The sequence below is a fragment of the Diospyros lotus genome, chromosome 5 (assembly GCF_014633365.1).
Source record: "Diospyros lotus cultivar Yz01 chromosome 5, ASM1463336v1, whole genome shotgun sequence".
Taxonomy (NCBI): Eukaryota; Viridiplantae; Streptophyta; class Magnoliopsida; order Ericales; family Ebenaceae; genus Diospyros; species Diospyros lotus.
In genome coordinates, this window is record NC_068342.1 from 15,511,225 (window position 1) to 15,530,238 (window position 19,014).

Here is a 19,014-nt window from a genome sequence, read left to right on the forward strand (position 1 = left end):
TTCAACATGCTCCTTTGCCACTAGGCGGGGTAAAATGCATGAGACACAAATAATTTCTTTTTTAATCATATGCAACATAAGATGCAGTGTGGAGAAGCAACAAAACTTACTAATTGTTTCACTATAATACAATTGACCTTGAGATTTACAAAGTAAAAAAAAAAAAAAAAAAACGAGGTGAAGAGAAACTTTGATATTTGAGAATTAATATTGGCAATGGCCACTAGTCTTGGGATCCTATAGAAATGGCAGGTCGAGACATGAAATGAATAAGGGAAAGAATAAAATGCTGATTAACTCCCAATAGAAATTAAGCTAATGAAGCTGAGTTACACGTTCAGGCAGCTACGTCTGCCATCCCATTATTCTCCATATCAATAACTTAAGAATAACAAACAAATGAAAGCAACAAAGTTGAAATAGGGCCAGGAGCATTAAACCTTCCCTGATAGGAAGAGAGCTGTGCACTGCTTTAGGGTATCCCCGGGGCTGGTGACTGCAAATGGAACAAACACAGAGTTGACTTTATCATGATTGTGAAATTAAAAAATGTCACAAGAGCAAGTTAAACCAATCCCAATGTCCACTGAAAACAGTATTTGGAGGCTGAATGAGGAAAAGAAACAGAAGCCATCTCGGGTTACACCTTAATCCATTTTGGGCATCATAGGATTTAAAACAAACACCTTTTCTTTTATGTAACAACCCTTGGGTTGAGAACATAAAAAGTTCCCACTTTTTTTCCATGATGGGATTTTTTTTTTTTTCTTTTGCAATGTATGATTTTTGACAAACTAAACGGATGCACCTCAATGCTGTTGAATAGAAAAATGCAACAATTAGATTTTTTTTTTTTAATGGCACCACATCAATCACACATTTGGCGCTTTAGATACTAAGTTACTAACCCAATAGAAAGTGGTCTACTAATATGCAAAAACAAGCGGGAATATAGAGCACACCTGTATGACCCATGGTTCGTTCCGACTCATATATCTCATGGTCATTTCCTCCCTATTCAAACAAATAGCCGAACTCATTGTTAAGTCTCATCAGAGTACTAAAAACTACTCAGATAAAGAAAATTCAACTTAGAAGATTTAATGCAAAAAGAAACGACGAAATTACTCCAACAAGCACCAGTAGCAAGTTCATACATGGAAAAATATAAGTCTTTACCTTGTAAGTCTTGTCTCCAAAGAAATGAATTTCACTAAAATCATCCAGGAATCTCAAGCAGTAAGTCTTGTCCCAGCCTCGAGGAAATACCTGTTACAACATATGACATTATGCTTAAACACATTCAACTGAATCAATTATTTGAATAGCTTAACAATTAGAAATTACAAACAAGGAATAATATTCACTCACGTCAAAACTTATTTGTCCCCCTATGGAAAAGCTGAGGTTAAGGTGAGCAAATTTCTCTCGGAACACAGATACCATCTTTGGTCGAATGTTGTGAACCTGATTGTCATTTCAGTTAAGTAACTTTAAAGAAGTAAACATCAGAAGAACCAATAATAGAGACCGAACTGCAAACTTAATCTAAATCACGATTCAGTGTATCATACCTTGTCATACTTTTCAAACTCATCCCGCTCTTCTTGGCTGCAGTTCCGGCCAATTGGTGATACATTGAGCATCCCATTTCGGAACTCTATAAATGTACCTCTAAGAAGGAAATCAAATAAGACATGGACTCAAATGCTTAAAACATAAATGAATCTCATAACTTATGCTTCCACTTCACTAACCTTTTTATAGGGATATCCAAGTCAGCAATGTAATGCAGAGTAAAATTAATAAATTCCTGCAAACATTGGCAAAATGTCACATCCACATGCCCAAAATGTACTTAAACTCCTCAGTTTCTGTTAGATCAAACCTGTATTCAGTGGTTAAAACCTAAATTGGCCTAAAAGAGAAACAGGAAATTCTGCTCTCCTACTATTTCTGAGCATAAAACAAACAATTTGGAAATAAAATGGATGAGTCTAATGAGGTTGTAGATTTATAATTATCATTAAGGGTAGAGATAAGGACATTTTCTTGGTTATATACTTCATAGTATATGAAAGATCTGATCCTCATTTTCCTAATTTTGCAGTGCCTCCGGCATTCTGCAAATTACTAAATTAAAACATCACATTTTCACTTAGCAAGTTCTTGAGTCTATTAAATATGATGCATATTAATGTATATGCGGTATTCAAAGACAAATATGCAAATCCATACACAGAATTTCCGATGTACATATATTACTTCTTAAACAGAATACAAGAATACTAGCAAAAATTATGAGAAAAGTCTTACCTTGAGTTTTTCTTCTCCAAGAAATGACTTCAAGCTCTGCAGAGAAAATCCATCCAGGAATAAATGAAAAAGGAAAATGGAAAGATAACATGATAGACCTCAAGTAAAAAAATAGCTGGAGGCACCTATAACCTTCAGCACAAAAGATTACAAATGCAATCCAGCAAGAGTGTGCTCATTGAATAGAAAAACAAATCCAGATGCATAGGGAAGACACCAATCATTTACAAGTACTAAGCCAAGAGTTGACATGCAGATGGTTTTTTGCTCAGGAACCTTAAGCAGCTTAGGGGATGACTTAGCAGATTTACGTTTTTATAATACCGGAAAATGTTAAGCACGTGGAAAACTTAATGGGCCTTATGTACAATATGTTTGTAGTGCTTAGTCTTCCCCTATATCCGAGAATACTGCATTAGCTCGGCCTCTTTAAATTAATAGTTTCAATGAACGACACATCTAAATAGATAAATGTATAGTTGTATGCCTGTGTAACCATTAAATTCTCCCACCAAAACATTAATCTTCCTCCCAGACATTATTTTTACTCTTCCATTTTAGAGCCAAAATGGAACACAAGAGAACCACAAGGAATCTAGTGTATCATCTTTCAAGAGTGAGACATTTAAGAAGGCCAAATTGGACACTCAAATTCCATGCCTGATCTCTGAAATGTCCAGGTCATTTGCTGTTTTTGAAACAATAGGAATCATCATCAACATATTTGTAAAATATCCTTGAATTAACTTCATATAGATGATTCTGTTACAAGTCAGAAGAATACCTGGGTCTCAATAAGCTTCCCGTCCTTATGGGCCACAAGACCATTTTCCGAAAATACATAATCATAGTCATGTAAAACTGCATAAATAGCAATCGTGGAGTAAGAAGCCAAGCTGAGGTGCATAATGTCAGTGCTAAAAAATTTACAGACAGAATGTAGGCAAGAAATAGAAGATCAAATAACTAACTAATATAAACATCACAGAATAATCAGTACTCAATATTCACTCTGATCAATTTATGCCACAAATGTTTGGACCACATATGCTTGATAAAAAAGTAAATTACAGAAACAAATATAAGTTCCAGAAACAAATAACCAGCACAATCTTTGGTCATAACACACCAACTCTACCAAAGCCTACAACAACATAGTCAAACCTTAATCCCACTAGGTGTGGTAGGTTACATGGATTTTAGCTGTCCCACCTCTACTGAAGCCTATATACAAAAATTAACTGCTGACATTTATACTCAGCAAAAGATGCAGAAAGGAATTTCAAGTGCCTTAGGTTCTTTTGGTTAGTGTTTTCATAAGCATACGAGCTATTGTAGGTAACCTGACATTCCAAGCTGCTCTGATATCTTAACAAGGTCAGACCCGCCAACAACACCAACTGTGACCACCTGCAATGGGAGCATATCTGTGAAGGGGTCGTCATTGTAGAAAGCAAACATCATATAGCATATAGCATATCATAGCACTTCAAGAAAGCATGATTCAACCATAAAAAGTACTTATGAATACCATCCACTCTGCATTCAGGAGTAATCAGAACAATCTATGCAGTACCTTTCTAAGTTCTTGCATGAACTTCAGCATCTCTGGAGTAACCACCTAACATTGGAATGGAAAATATATAGAATGAGAGAACGTCATGAAAACCATAGCATTTGATATTATCTTAATGAAGTGATAAGTTAACACATATGAGATATTAAGGATGGATTTAGTGCTCTAACTATCAGATAACACCATGTTATACCTATTATAAGAAATCTTTAACCATGATTTTTCTGATATTTTTTATTGTCTCATAAGTACAATATCCGTTCATGCTCAAGACTTTAAAGTGTGACAAAAACAGTCTTATGCTAATGGAAGACAGCCTAAAAACTGGATAAGTACTGCAATTTTTTTATGATCACAGCCAATTTGGTCTTAGTACATTGTACTTGACCTTCAGAATGAACAAAAACAGACAGCCTATGAGCTCTTTCTTTAATTATTTTTTGGCATAAAATCAGTTATCAAAACCAGTGAACTTATGAGAGGATTATGAACATCATATATATGTATCCATTCATTTATTGAGCATCAAAACCAATGAACACAATTGCATATTCTTATAACACTCTAGAAGCTTTATTGAAAATAGTAAGGGGTAAGCGGCATTCACTTTGTTTTCAATAATTAAGCTTCAAAACTGAAGTTAGTCAAAATCCAATTTATAAAATTTCACAGCTACGATTTACGGGTTATAAGATGTTTTTTAGCTCATTCTACAACGAAGGCAATGAGTTGCTTAGAAATGAAATGCAGGGAAAAAAAAAAAATGGAACCTTTCTTGGAGCCGTAAGAGTCCCATCAACATCAAATAAAGCAATCAAACCAGGCTTCCTTGCTGCCATTTCAGTAAACACACTTTTCTGCCATAAAAGACGAGTTCTGAAGGTCAGCTAAAATACTTATAACACAAAAGGAAAACAAAGAATTAAGTAAAATTAAGCAGTCAAAGAAATATGAGAACTAGAGTACACATATAATCTCACGAATCACAGCCTTCCACATACTTTACCCAACCAACTCAACCATTACTGGAAAATCACTGAGTCGACTCACTTAAAATCGTAAAATCCTTACAATTCTCCCTGGAAATCCTAAAACTGACGGAAGATTCAAAACCGCCCGTTTGTACCCCCCAAGGAAAATCATACCAAGAAACACAATTTCCAAAAGAAAGAAACGGCATATCCATATCAAGCTAATAGCTCAAAAGATTACTCCCATTTTGACACCAATTTTAACGCAAACTAGCTGCATTAATCCCTCAATTCCACAAGTCGGTCCGCACAGGTCGCAGATCAAAGCCACTGGTTTGTTTCCAAGGCAAAATCACACCAAGTAACAAAATTTCCGGACGAGAAAAGAAGGCTTATCCATCTCAAACAGAGAACTCAACGATGGATGCAATTTCACAACTAATTACGACGCAAGGTAGTTGAAAATACATACAGAAAACATGAACCACGAAGAGAAACAAAATTCACCTGAGTCTGAATCACAATGCGAATGCGGAAGCCGGTTCAGATCTGCAATGAAGAGCAAGAGTTTCCCAGGGATCATAGATATATAGATAGATATCGGCGTACATGGTTTTGAGAGTCCTGGAGCAGCTGCTTTGTGCGAAAAGTGACGAAAGATTGGGTGGGTTTCACTCGAGGGGGTGGGTTCCTCTGCTACGCGACTCTTGTGTTGTTGGTGTGCTATCACCACCACGTGTCCTTCCAGTCATCATGAACCGTCAGTTGTTATATCTCGCCGAGTGCGGGGTCGGATGTATGGTATGGCGGGGGAGACGATTATCACGCAACAAAGGTTGCAATTTTGTCGGCGGTGGGGTGTCTCACGCTATTTGTGTATTATTTATAATAATCAAATTCACAATTTGAATTTTTTTTTTATATTTTTTAATGACAAAAAATATAACCATAAACATACTCAGAATCATAAGGTCTTATAGTGCCTCATTATGTGGGGATATGACCCCTAAATATCTTATGAGATTATCATCAGTAGCAATCAGTCCCCCACCCTAATGAATGATAAGAAGCTCAACACTGCACGAGCACAGGGGGCCGCAAGGGCGGTCATCCCAAGCAGCTGAACACCAATGGGGGTGCTCCCTGATGTCTCTTTACTTGCAATAATAATGTTCTTCTCCTTTTTGGTGTTCTTAGACTTTCAGCACAGACATGGTATTATAGCTGGGTATGAGTAGCAGTAGGCTGGCCAACATCAACATGTGGCTGATAGAACAGCCAGCCTCTGGCGAGAAGGGGAGGCACAAGAAGGTACTAGTATTAGTTCATACTTTGGCATGTAGCTAAAGCTGGAAGCTTCCTCTAGCTAGCCAGCACCCATCTCAGATAACCTGTCCAAAGTTGGCATTTTAAGATCAAGAAAGTTGATTAGTCATAAGCCAAATTGAACAATTCCAGTGCTTGTCCTTTATGGGGTACAAGGGGTACAAGCGTCATGGATAATATTTGTATTTGTTAGCAATAATAGATTCTCGAGAGTCTTATCAAATGAAGACTTTTATTTTTATCTTTTCTTAGTATTTATCCATGTATATTATCAATTTCTTATTTTCTATTTTATTATATTTTGTAATCTGATCTCTTCCTACAAATTAGGAGAGATATTAGGGAGTAGTATTGAAGTAGAAGTCTTTAGGGTCCAAGAGTGTGTGTCTGTAAGAAAGCTCTTGTATCAGTTTTTCAATATATGAAGAATTAGATTGATTTTTTCTACATGGTATCAAAGACAGATTATCTAGGGTTTTAATTTTACCCAATTTTTTCATTACCTGGTACTGTTTGGTACTGGTTTTATGTGGCCTTCATTGTTGCGCCTCTTGGTTCGTGACCGACCGTTGCCTTCGTGGTCTCCTTCTTCTTCTTCATCAATCGCCTGCCTTTATTGCAGATTTTTTTCTTCTTCCATCAGTGAGTGATCTCGGAAGCCTTTGACAATATGATACAGACATCCAAGGTAAACCCTGCATCCTCCATTCCTTCTCTTGAGCATAATTGGAGATCTAAATCTGGTAGACTCTACTCCTATGGCTGCCGAATTGCCAACTCTTCATCAATCTTACCAATTAGATGGTAGGAATTATCTTCAATGAGCTCAACTGGTCAAAACTCTCCTCAAAGGCCGAAGTAAAGGAAGTCACTTAACAATAGATCCACCGAAAGAAGAAGACCCATCCTTCTAGCTTGGAATGTGGAAGACTCAAGAATTATGTCATGGTTATGGAGTACAATGCAGCTAGACATAAGTAGGAACTATATGTTCCTAAACACAACCAAGGAAGTGTGGGAAACCGTCCAACAAACCTTCTCCAAGGTTAGAGATGCATCAGTGATCTTTAAGGTAAAAAAAAAAGATCAACTCCACTAAACAAGGGCTGCTAACAGTGATCGAATGCTACAATCAAATGAGGGGCTTATGGCTGAAAGTCGATCAGTATCAAGCAATTAAAATGGTGTGCAAAACAGATATTGCTGCCCTTCATCAAATTGTGGAGAGAGATCAAATTGTAGAATTCCTAGCCGGCTTGAATCAAGAGTTTGATCAAGTTCGGGTACAAGTCCTAGGTAAGGACAAACTTCCTAGCCTAAATGAGGTTTTTGCCATCGTTTAAAGTAAGGAGAATAGAAGAAGTGCGATGCTTACTGATTATAGTCCTGAAGGATCAGCCCTCTTTATCAAAAACAAATAAAGAGATGGGATGAGGTTTGGGAGATCAGTCACTCAAACAAGGAATACAAGTCGAGAAGGACAATGGTGTACTCATTGCAAGAAGCCCTGGCATATCAGAAAAACTTGTTTTAAATTACATGGAAATGAGGTTGTGTTGAAGAAGATTGAAGGATTCAAAAATATGAGATCTCAAAGTTATCTCTCAAGCAAGGATCCGGAAGAAAATGGTGAAAAAGAAGAGCCAACAGAGGCTGATCTAAAGCTGTTAAATGTAGAAAAACTCAGCAAACTAAAAGCCTTCCTAAGAACCTTCCAAGATGGAGCTTCATGCTTCACTGATTAGCAAGGTATATCTCTAACCAATTGTTTTTTTTTAGCTTCGAAAGTTGATAGGGATAACATGTGGATCCTTGATTCGGAAGCCATGGATCACATGACACCTAATCCCAATTTTTTTGAGACCTATGAGCCCCTTACCATTGCCAAACAAATCACCATTACAAATGATGTATCAGTCCCTATTACCGGAACAGGTATTATTCATATTAACCCTTCTTTAACCCTCAATTATGCTCTTTATGTTCCAAATTTGACTACTAATTTGATTTATATTCATCAATTAACTAAAGATCTATGGGATATCATCAAAGCAGGGGGGATCATACTCTCTTTATCAAGCATCATGGTGATTTGATGACAGCTTTACTTATATATGTGGATGATATTGTGGTTATTGGTAATGATACTACTAAATGGGTAATCTTAAAGCAGAACTTGGCTAAAAAATTTGAAATTAAAGAACTTTGGGTGCTGAAATATTTCTTGGGCATTGAGGTTGCATACTCAAAAGATGGCATATTCTTGTCACAAAGAAAGTATATTATGGACTTACTTATAGAAATAGGGCTTCTAGGAGGAAAATGATCTAGCATACCAATGGATCCGAACCTAAAGTTGCAAGCAAATACCAAAAATGAGGTGATAGATAAAGGGAGGTTTCAACGTCTAGTGGATAAGCTGATTTATCTCTCACATACTAGATCTAATATAGCATTTGCAGTGAGCCTTGTAAGTCAATTTATGCATAATCCCTCCTCAGAACATATGCAAGCAGTAAGGAGGATTTTGAATTATCTTAAAGCTACACCAGGTAAGGGAATCTTATTTACCCCAGGGGATGTTTTAAAGATTCAAGAATATGTGGATGCTAACTATGGGGGGTCTCTAGTTGATAAAAGATCCACAACTGGGTATTGTGTGTTCCTAGGAGGTAATCTGGTATCTTGGAGAAGCAAGAAGCAAGGAGTTGTAGCAAGATCAAGTGCAGAAACTGAGTTTTGAGCTATGGCTCTAGGAGTATGCGAACTTCTATGGCTGCAAATAGTACTAGAAGATCTAAAAATTCCAGTACAAAGACCGATTAAGTTGCTATGTGATAACTAATCAATGATCAGTATAGCTCATAATCCGGTCCAATATGACCGGACAAAACATATTGAGATTGATCGTCATTTTCTCAAAGAAAAGCTTGATTCAGGTCTTCTCAATATCTCATATGTGCCATCAAGGTGTCAAGTGGTTGATATTCTAACAAAAGGATTGCCTAACAAAAGGATTGCCTATAGCACAGTTTGAAGACCTAGTATCCAAGTTAGGGATGAGTGATATACATTCCCCAAACTTGAGGGGGAGTGTTGGCAATATCAAATTCCCAAGAGTCATATCAAATGAGACTTTTATCTCTATCTTCTCTTAATATTTATCCATGTATATTATCAGTTTCTTATTTTCTATTTTATTGTATTTTGTAATCTGATCTTTTCCTACAAATTATGAGAGATATTATGGAATAGTATTGAAGTATGAGTTTTTAGGGTCCAAGAGTGTATGTCTGTCTATAAGAAAGCCCTTGTATTAGTTTTTCGATATATGAAGAATTAGATTGATTTCTTCAACAGTATTCAACCTTTTTTTTTTTTTTTTTTTTTTGCTTTACTGCAAATAGACTGTTTTTTTCAACTTGAAAGTGTTAATCTTCCTTATTGAAACATTAATGGTTTTAGATCAACTTAGATATGAACTGTAACACCAATAATCATTTGTTCAAAGTCTTTTAGGTGAAATTTCCTTTCATAATCTCCAATTACAGAATGATGGAAGGCTGAAAGAAAGAATAAAAATCAGATCCATGATTGATAGACAAGCAAGAAAGATTGCATTTCACCAACCTTGTCATTATGATCGAGCAGAAGGTGTTGACTGACTCATTTGATTGCTTTCACCAACCCACCATGCCTCCTACAAGGCTTTCGGCATCAATTTTAGCAGAGTCAAGGAGGACAGAATTTGAAATCAAACTTGTGGATGCATTCTTCAAGGCAGCTTTTAGTTAGTACATTGAAATCTTTCAGAAACTCATCTTATAACTACACCAACATCCCACTCTCTCTTCTACAAGGCCTTCTGCATCACTTAGAACATTTCATTGGCCCAACCATTGGTTATATTCTATGTGGGGAGAGTTGAGTTTAAATGGCATACAAAAACTATTAACAGTTGAGATGGGAGTTACCTGATTTTGTAGCGGAAATGAAACTGAATCTTTGGTTGAGTTACTGGTTCGAAAATCAAATCACAAAAAAAAAAAAAAAAAATTGTTTGTAAACCATAGCCTAAAAGCCACACTTACACAGAGAATTCGTTTGAGAGTTTGTTCCCTTCTACACAATATAGAAAACCACATGAGCACGGGTTTCTGTTTTTCTTCTTCAAAATCTCAATAGCCGTTTTCATTATATATATCACATATAGGCATGCCTTTTTGCTATCTGCTCACTTCCTCCACACTTGGAGAAAGTGGGCTCAACTCCAGGGTGGCTTAAGGGTTGGTGCACCCTAGACAAATGCTTATTTTAGTGGCTTTCTAAAATATAATAAAAATTATTTTTTTTTTGTTTTTTGAAATATAAAATCACTAATTATTTTTTTTTATTTTAGTTTAGAAAGTATTTTTTTTTTCAATTGACAACATAACCAAACTACTTAATCTTTTTTTGTGATATAGTTAAATGTAAATAAAATTTTATTAATTTTAATTTTAAAAAAATTATTTCTACTAAAATTACAATAACATGAATAGTTAATAATATTTTATAAACTATTCATGTATTTAAAAAATAATTTATCTTTTTTTATAAAATTTAGTATTACAAGTGGTGTTTTCATTTTTATGGTTATAATTTTTTTTTTAAACTTTTAATTTTGAAAATAAATCTAAATCATTAATATCAAAGAGCATATCTTATTTTAGAAAAAATTTAAAATTTAAATATATTTTTTTTAAATTATCATCATCAAGCAATTTTAACTTTTCTACATTATAAAAAAAACTAAAATTATCTTCACAAATTTTAAATTGTTAAATCTATTTTGAAAAGAGGGAATAATATGATAAACTAAATATAAAATAATTAATTCTAAAAAAAATTTCAATAGATAATTTCATTTCCTTATTTCCATTATGATTAAATTGATATAAATTATCTCTTACTTATTTGTGACTTTTAAGTTTGGCATTAAGATTTTTCCAATCTCCACGCCATTCATTTACTAATTGACTTGTATTTAATTTTGAACTAAATAATTTATAACAATGATAAAATATTTTATCTAATTTTTTTAATATACTAGCCATTTTTTTATCATGTTTTTCTCTATTTGGTAAATTTTGAATGTAATAAATTGTAAAAAAAAAATTATCTCTTAAAAAATCTAAAACATGTCTAATTGGATCTTTTTAAACTAATAAATCTATTAATCTTAAGTCTAAATTTTTTTATTATGACAGATTATAAATATTTTTAATAATATAATTAATAATTAAATATACAATATTACTCATACAATACATAAATAAATAAAAATTCACAAAGCAATCTAGAATTTGAACATCAAGCCGAGAGTAGGGGCACCGCCACCGGTTGTTCTGCTTGGATAGAGGAAGTTTTTGTGACCCTAATGATGGAAATGGAGCAGCATGACTTTGAAGTCGCCCATAATGTGGTAAACTAGTACCATAATTTAATTAAGATGTCATATCCCTGAACAACAAGCTCTACAGGGAATGTTAAAATGAGAAGTGGATTTAGGGGTTGTTTGGCTTATGCTCTTTTTAGTAGGTTTTAAGCTATTTAATTTTTAAGTTGTGTAAAGTTTAAAAATTGAGTAGCGTTTAAACTAATAATATATTTAGATAAATATACTCTAAACCTATCAGTTAATAATTATGTGTTTGATTTAAAATATTTAATAAATTATTAAAACTTGATAAAAAAACGAAAATAGATATGTTGTTGAATAATTTAAATAAAATTTATAAAAATATTAATTTTTAATAAAAATGTTAAGTGTATATATATATATAGTGAATAAAAAAGACGATAGGGGCAACAACGATGGCGAGAAGAGGCGACGATGGAGACAATGAAGGAGAAGATGGAGGCTATGACGATGGACTAGAGGCAACAAACTGGGGTGACGGATGACGGTGATAGAGGACAATGGTGGTGGAGGTAAATGGAGGACGACAAATGACAACGGCGGTGGCAATGGGTTTACCTAGAGGTTGCAGCCGGAGATGGGTCCGGCGACAACGACGATAAAGAAGGCAGATGGATGAAGAAATGTAGAGGTTAAAAATATGTATTTTATTTAAGGATAAATCAATAATTTCTTTGGTCAATGCAAAAAGCTCATGTAAGCTTATTCAGAAAAGTTGGGAGAACTTTTTCTCAAATGCTATTGATTCAAAGGTTGCTTGATTTTTTTTTTTTTTTCAGCAGCTTTTAAGTTAATAACATATTTAGATAAATATATTTTTAAGCTATTAGTTAATAGTTATGTGTTTGATTTGAAAAAGTTAATAAGTTATCAAAACTTGATAAAAAGATAAAAATAGACATGTTGAATAATATAAATAAAATTCATAAAAATACTAATTTTTAATAAAAATATTAAATATATATATATGTATGTGTGTTATATATACAATGAACGGAGGAAGTGCTAGGGGCGACGACAACTGCAAGAGGAAGCAACAACAGAGGCGACAGACGATAATTCGGGCAACGACAATAACAACAAATGACGATAACGGTGGCGGCCAAAAATGGGTCTAACGGTAGCGAGATCAAAGAAGGCATAAAGATAAAGAAGGGTATAGATTAAAAATTTGTATTTTATTTGAGAGTAAATATGTAATTTAATTGATGAACACAAAAAATTCCTTTCAGTATTTTTAGAAAAGCCTGGGGGGAGGGGGCGCTTTTCCTAAACGTTGGTGTATTAACTTTTAAGCTTAATAACTTTTAAACTGTTAGAGGTTGCCAAACATTTTAAAAAATAATGTACATAACTTATAAGCTAAATCAATAGCTTATAAGCCATCAAAATGATAAGCCGAACCCCCTAGCTTATAAAGTTGATAGCGTTTAACCTTTTAAATATTATAAAATATGTAAAAAATAAATAAATAAGACATGTATCTTATAAATTAATTTAATCAAACCAGTAAGCCAAACACCCTCTTATTTCAATGTTTGATTGGTCAAAACTCAAAAGTTGCCAATCTTTTCACCCACCCACTCCTTTCAGCCTCAGGTATACTTTCAATCTGATCTCCTCGTCCAAAAGATCGAGGGACGGTTGCATGTTAGAGGAATATGCTCCCACCCGCATCTTATCTTTACCTAGAAGCTGAAAGGTTAGGCTTGGATAAGGCTATGCACAAAGTCATAAAAGCCAACACTTCCCATTAAACTTAAGAAATCATTTACGAGACTTGAATTAGGGATTTAAGTGGATCAAGTGGACTTAATATTTTTGGATCTGCAATCAGCCTGACCTAGTTTGACTCATGTACTCGGCCCACTAGGCTGGCCAAAATTTGATTTCAATAAAAAGAATAAAATTATAAATAATTTAATTTTGAATTTACATTTTTAATATTTAATTTAATAATTTTACTACTTTAAAACTTATATAAACTATATCACAAGTTCATACATAATTTTATATTTTTTTATGATAAAATTTATATTTGATGCACAAAAAACCATAATTACTTTAAAAAAATTCTAAATATATAAATAAATATGTATCTTATACACAATTGTTTGGAGCTCAAATTCAAAATATGAAGTAATTTCTATAAGTTTTAAATATTTTTAAAATTTACTGTTACTTTTAAAAGTGGAATTAGAAACTATTAAAAATTTTAACTTTCAAACTTTTAACTTCTACATTCTAAATTTTTATTTTATAAGTAGAATGTGCATTTTCAAAAATATTTTATATCTTAGAAATTAATTAATCAAATACTTTTTAAAAATATTTTTAAAAATACATAAATTAGCAAACTTTTGTTGTGTTTGACCAGTAAAAGCTCGAAAACTTAAGAGCTTGATTGGTTGGCCCAGTTTACTCTACAATAGGCGTGCTCACAAACTCACCTAGACTCTCTTTTACACTAACGGACTGAACTAAATTGAATTTTGTCTCCGTCCCTCTCATTAAAGTTAATGGTAGAGTCAACCCATTTTGCATTACTAAACTAAACACACAAAATCTTTGAGTGTACCAACACAAGCATCACCACCAAGCCTCATCATAAGGGATTGTCTAAGATTTTCACTGCCTCAAAGTTTGATATTGTTATCTGTTTTTGTATGTAAAAAATTTGATAATTCCTTCAGACGAGAGAGAGGGCTTGGTTCCTCCATACCCAAATGTCAACAAGCCTTTGAAGTTCTTTATTACTTTTTCAACATACCTTCAAGGGCCCAGCAAATATAAATCTTATGGTTGTGGATGGCTTGCTCGAGATTTTTCTTCATCTGGAGACTCTCTTCATATTGTGTGATCAAACACAATCTTCTCTTGAGGTATGATGACAAGTTACTAATTCCATGCATTCTCTTCTCTATATTCAAGATTTTGTTTTTAATTCTCTTGGCTTCTCTTCTCCATGCTGTTAACCTAAGATCTTAGGTTGCCAAATTGCACTTTGCCCATCAATTCTACTTGTGAGTTTCAGTTGTATCAAAAGTTGAAGGCAAGAGAACAACTTTATGGCTGAAACGAATACATTAACAAATGCAGCTTTTTGTTCAGAAACTCATCATCTAATTCTAGAACGGGAGAACTGTTTCTGAGAATTTACTTCTCCATTTGGAAATACATTCATATCTTCAACATATTTGGAGGAGGATATATGGTTTCTTCACGATGGGGAAACTTGTTTCTGAGAGAAAAATAAGCCAGAAGGCCCCTCATTAGGCAAGAGGGCCAGCCTAACTATATTTTGGGATCCTTCTTCAACAGTTAAGATGCCGTCTTGGCAATTCATATCTGTTTTAACGTAGCCTGGACACACAGAATTGACGATGAAATTCGGGTGCCTCTTGGCTAGTATTCTTGTAGACGCATTCATAGCCGCTTTTGACAATGCATATGCTGATAGAAAAGGCGGCCACCCTTTGGCTTCTATCTCACCCTCTTTGAAATCGTTTAGAAACTTGCTCAGCACCTCATCAATTCTCTCTTCGGAGAGGCTTTCATCATCAAGAAACACTCCTTTGGCCCATTCATTGGGTACGAACTGAAACATCAAAATGAGACAAGAACAGAAATGGATTTGAAACGGTTCGTGGACACAATAGGCCTTCAAGACAAGATATAACATATCATATTATGTGTTTTTAAGTAAAGATCTGCTATTTCCTTACCTTTAGCTTCCCAGAGCTGGATGAAACATTAACAATTCTTGCTGAATCTGATAACTGGAGGAGAGGGATAAGTGCTTCAGTTGTTCTTTTCGCACCATAGTAGTTTGTTTCTAAGCAGACTTTTGCCAAGTCGTAGGTTTGTGCCGTCACCTCACTCCACTTGATGTTTGCTCCTTCCTGCATCAGTAGTGGAAGGACTGTATCAATCCTAGACTCCTATTAAGCCCATAGCTATACCAAGTAGTTCTGGATGAATGATCACTAGAACGAAACAAGGCCCATAGGTTGATGTCATGCATCTGGTATATATACTAATTTATGCTCAGTCATGATATATGGTAATTTTTAGTCATTAAGTTCCTAAAGGCTAAATATAGTGTGCGGAACATTTGAGTTCAAGAACGGGAGATACAAAGAGGCTACATTGTCTCTGTGGGACTACGGATCAATTACCTGTCTTTGTTAAGAAAAAATAGGAGAAGATTCAATTAAGAATATTTTCCATTGATTCTCTGAACTCTGAATGGTTGTTCTATAACCTTTTCCTCTAGAGGTTAATGTGGGTTGTGGCCAAGACATGCCGAATAAACAAGGAGAAAGAAGATATCACAATTGTAACTACAGTTCTGAGACAAAGCATGGCGTTCAAGTGCAGGATCTGCCTCAGAGGTTGCAAATTTTTGAAGAATTATCTCCAACTTCATCATTAACCAACCAAAGTTTCTAGAGGAGAAATGATATCAGGTTACACTTACCCCATTAACCGTGGATGCTCTTACAGCATCAGTGTTGGTTATAACACCAGTAATTGCTGCATTGTTCACCTGCGCAGGATGCCAATTCTTCTGTCCAGTCATTTCTTGACAAAACCAATAATTAAAAAATAAAATAAAATCATTGATCCTTCTGAAGTCTATGCTTCAACATACCGCCAAATAATTACGCTTTGAAAAATCCAAGATCATAGAATGATAGCAAAAGTCTATTATCTTTGGTTCTCCGTTACCAGCAAACGTCAATTCAACCTTGAAATGTAACCTAAAGACTACATACAGAAGTATAATGCCCAAAGATCCTGCAAACTTGAGTCTATTAATAGAACTAAGAATACGATCCTCTGAGTTTCAAATGGGAAGGCCAAATTAAGCGAAGCTCACTGTTTGTACATGGCTGATGAATACATCATTAATAGAACTCATTAAGACAAGGTGGCTAGAGTAATGAAGCAGCTATCTAAATGCACTGATGAAAATAACTCAAGCCACGAAGCATCAAGTTGGGAATAATTCATTATTGTCTTATCTTTCTGATGGGATTTGTCTAATAAGTTCAGATTGATGCATTAGATGCTGTTGTTGACTGCTTCAACTAATTCATAAAATCATAGATTAATCTTGAAGAAGCAAATGGCTTTTAAGGGATCAACTATAACCCATAGACAGTTTTTTACAGATTCAACTGAAACCTCCACTTTTCATGGACTAAGTAAAAACTCCAACTTTTACAAGAGTATAGTTGTAACCTCTGCTTTTATAGGCTAAGCAGTAATCTTTACTTTTAAGGACAAAGCAGTACTAATACATATCTTTTACGGTGAAGGGAGAATCCTTACAAACACTTGTTGGAAGATGAAATAAAAGTTAAGCTCACAATAAGAATTACCCTCAATAAATAAGAAATACAGCACATGAGGGAGAGAACTGAAAATAATATGAATGGTAAAGCACTCCACTCTAATGTTCTTAATTTTTGGTTCAAGAAGATCTTCATGAGACTAAACCAGATAATGGCTTGAGGTGAAGCAATATGAGCATAAAAGACTATCACTCAAGCAAGTAGTCTGGCCTGAAAATGGATTCAGCTTGGTTTTTTTCTGGAAGGCAGGAGAAAACTATTAAGATATCTCTCAAACAGAGATTACACAGCGTTATAAAAGCAGTCAGAGGATGAATGGTAGAGCAAACTAGTTGATTGATAAGCACAAAGTTCATACCCTCGTCTTCTCATTTCAGTCAATCTTTTCAACTGAACTTGGAAAAATCTTAGGCATCACAGTATCAGGATTTATTTCTATATGAAAATCATCGGACTAAGCCTAAGATAAGTAATAAGTGACACGGGGGGGATTGGACGATCCTTTCTGCATTTCTTGTAAAAATGAAGAGTTCAAAATACAAGGCAATATGATCCAGAGAACATACTAAAATGTCAAGCTTTCCAAATTGGTTCCTTATGAAATCAGCAAGGGAAGCAACACTGGAGGTATCGGCAACATCAAGCTGATGAAAGATCACATATTCAGAAAGAGCAGAGCCTTTGAATTTATCAAGAGCTTCAATACCCTTTTTCTCATCTCTTGCAGTTAGCACCACCACAACCCCATTAGAAGCCAACTGCTTGCATGTTTCAAACCCCATCCCTCTGTTTGCTCCTGTGACCACAGCATACCTGACAACGAACAGAAAATATGAAAAACGAATAAAGGAAAGAGACAGACATACAGTGGATAAAGACTATTTGATTCAAATTCCATTGAAGGTAACTTCTTCCTCTTTGTTGCAAGAAAATTAGATGCTTCCTCCATGGTTGGTTGAGGGGATATGAATCCGACTATAAGAAAGAGAGTCTGGAAGAGTTATCGCTAGCAGAGGGTTGAAGGTCAGAAAGCTTTAGTTTATTTTTTCCTTTTTTCATTGGGATTTGACTAAGGGAATCAGAATCGCCTCCCGATTGCTTTTTCCATCTGAATGGCATTATATGCAATGTGATCTCTCAGTGACATGGGATGTGTAGCCTGGAAGTCCTGGCAAGTAGTTTTAATAATGTTTTATCAGGATTTCAGTGTCCCCTGTTCAAATAATTAATCATCGTATCTTTAATATTCTTCTCTCTTGAGGGAACATTGATGTCATCCTTGCTTGTCTTCCTCTGAGTTCTGGATTTGTTTAATATAGCTCAGAAATCAAAGGATGCTCTAGAAATTACCTCTACACTGTAGATAACTGAATCCGGACATCTGGGAAAGCTCATCCAACACCGTAAGAAGGATCTTAGGAAAGTTTACAGTTCACTTAGAGTGAAAAGAATATATGTAATATAATATTTGTAGGTACTGTTTATAAATTAAGATATAAATTAAAAAAAGTGAGATATAAAAAGTGTCTCGAATAAGAGCGATTTTCATTAGATTTGTTAAATTTATATGAAAAGAAGTCATATGACTTCTTATTTTAGATTTTTTAAATATATTTATCCTTTATCCCTTACAAATAAATTATTTTAAACCTTACAAATAAGTTATCTTGACGTAACATTATCTTACTCATTTTAACAAATACTATCTTAAGATGCTTGTTCCATTTTCTTTTGTTTTTCTCTCTTAATTGGATTGACATGTCATATTTAGCAGATCTCTTATGTACAAAATTGGAAGTTGAAGTGCACAATACGTCCAAATAGAGGCGGAGCTAGAATTTTAATTCAGTGGGGGGCAAACTTAAATACAGAAATGTAATTTTAAAAATAAGACATTAAGGATAATATTAAAAGGCAATTTTTTTTATTTATTTCCTATGGCTTTTCATATTTTGATAATGCCGTATAATGATCTCATTATCAATTTTATTAAATACATCATTT

At 34.4% G+C, this 19,014-nt stretch overlaps 2 protein-coding genes across 3 annotated transcripts; both read right to left on the minus strand.

Annotated features, from left to right (window-relative positions):
* Positions 1 to 266: 266 nt before the first annotated feature.
* Positions 267 to 5,533, minus strand: LOC127800999 (phosphomannomutase). The gene is made up of 12 exons (XM_052335738.1): positions 5,371 to 5,533; positions 4,663 to 4,749; positions 3,893 to 3,937; positions 3,660 to 3,726; positions 3,101 to 3,177; positions 2,317 to 2,352; positions 1,758 to 1,813; positions 1,575 to 1,674; positions 1,372 to 1,467; positions 1,180 to 1,269; positions 963 to 1,014; positions 267 to 496 (listed from the first exon to the last, which is right to left on the minus strand). Exons 2-12 carry the CDS (start codon positions 4,729 to 4,731, stop codon positions 435 to 437), a joined length of 750 nt encoding a protein of 249 aa, XP_052191698.1. The 5' UTR covers positions 4,732 to 4,749; positions 5,371 to 5,533; the 3' UTR covers positions 267 to 434.
* Positions 5,534 to 14,688: 9,155 nt separating this feature from the next.
* On the minus strand, positions 14,689 to 18,126 carry LOC127802855 ((+)-neomenthol dehydrogenase-like). 2 transcript variants are annotated; one of them, XM_052338911.1, is made up of 5 exons: positions 17,919 to 18,126; positions 17,717 to 17,823; positions 16,131 to 16,234; positions 15,376 to 15,552; positions 14,689 to 15,248 (listed from the first exon to the last, which is right to left on the minus strand). In XM_052338911.1, the coding sequence occupies exons 1-5, from the start codon at positions 17,957 to 17,959 to the stop codon at positions 14,871 to 14,873; spliced, it is 807 nt and encodes a 268-aa protein (XP_052194871.1). In that variant the 5' UTR covers positions 17,960 to 18,126; the 3' UTR covers positions 14,689 to 14,870. The 2 variants fall into 2 exon arrangements, with proteins under 2 accessions (XP_052194871.1, XP_052194870.1); XM_052338910.1 differs by having other exon boundaries at positions 14,690 to 15,248; positions 16,131 to 16,199; positions 17,577 to 17,823; positions 17,919 to 18,124.
* Between the last annotated feature and the right edge of the window lie 888 nt (positions 18,127 to 19,014).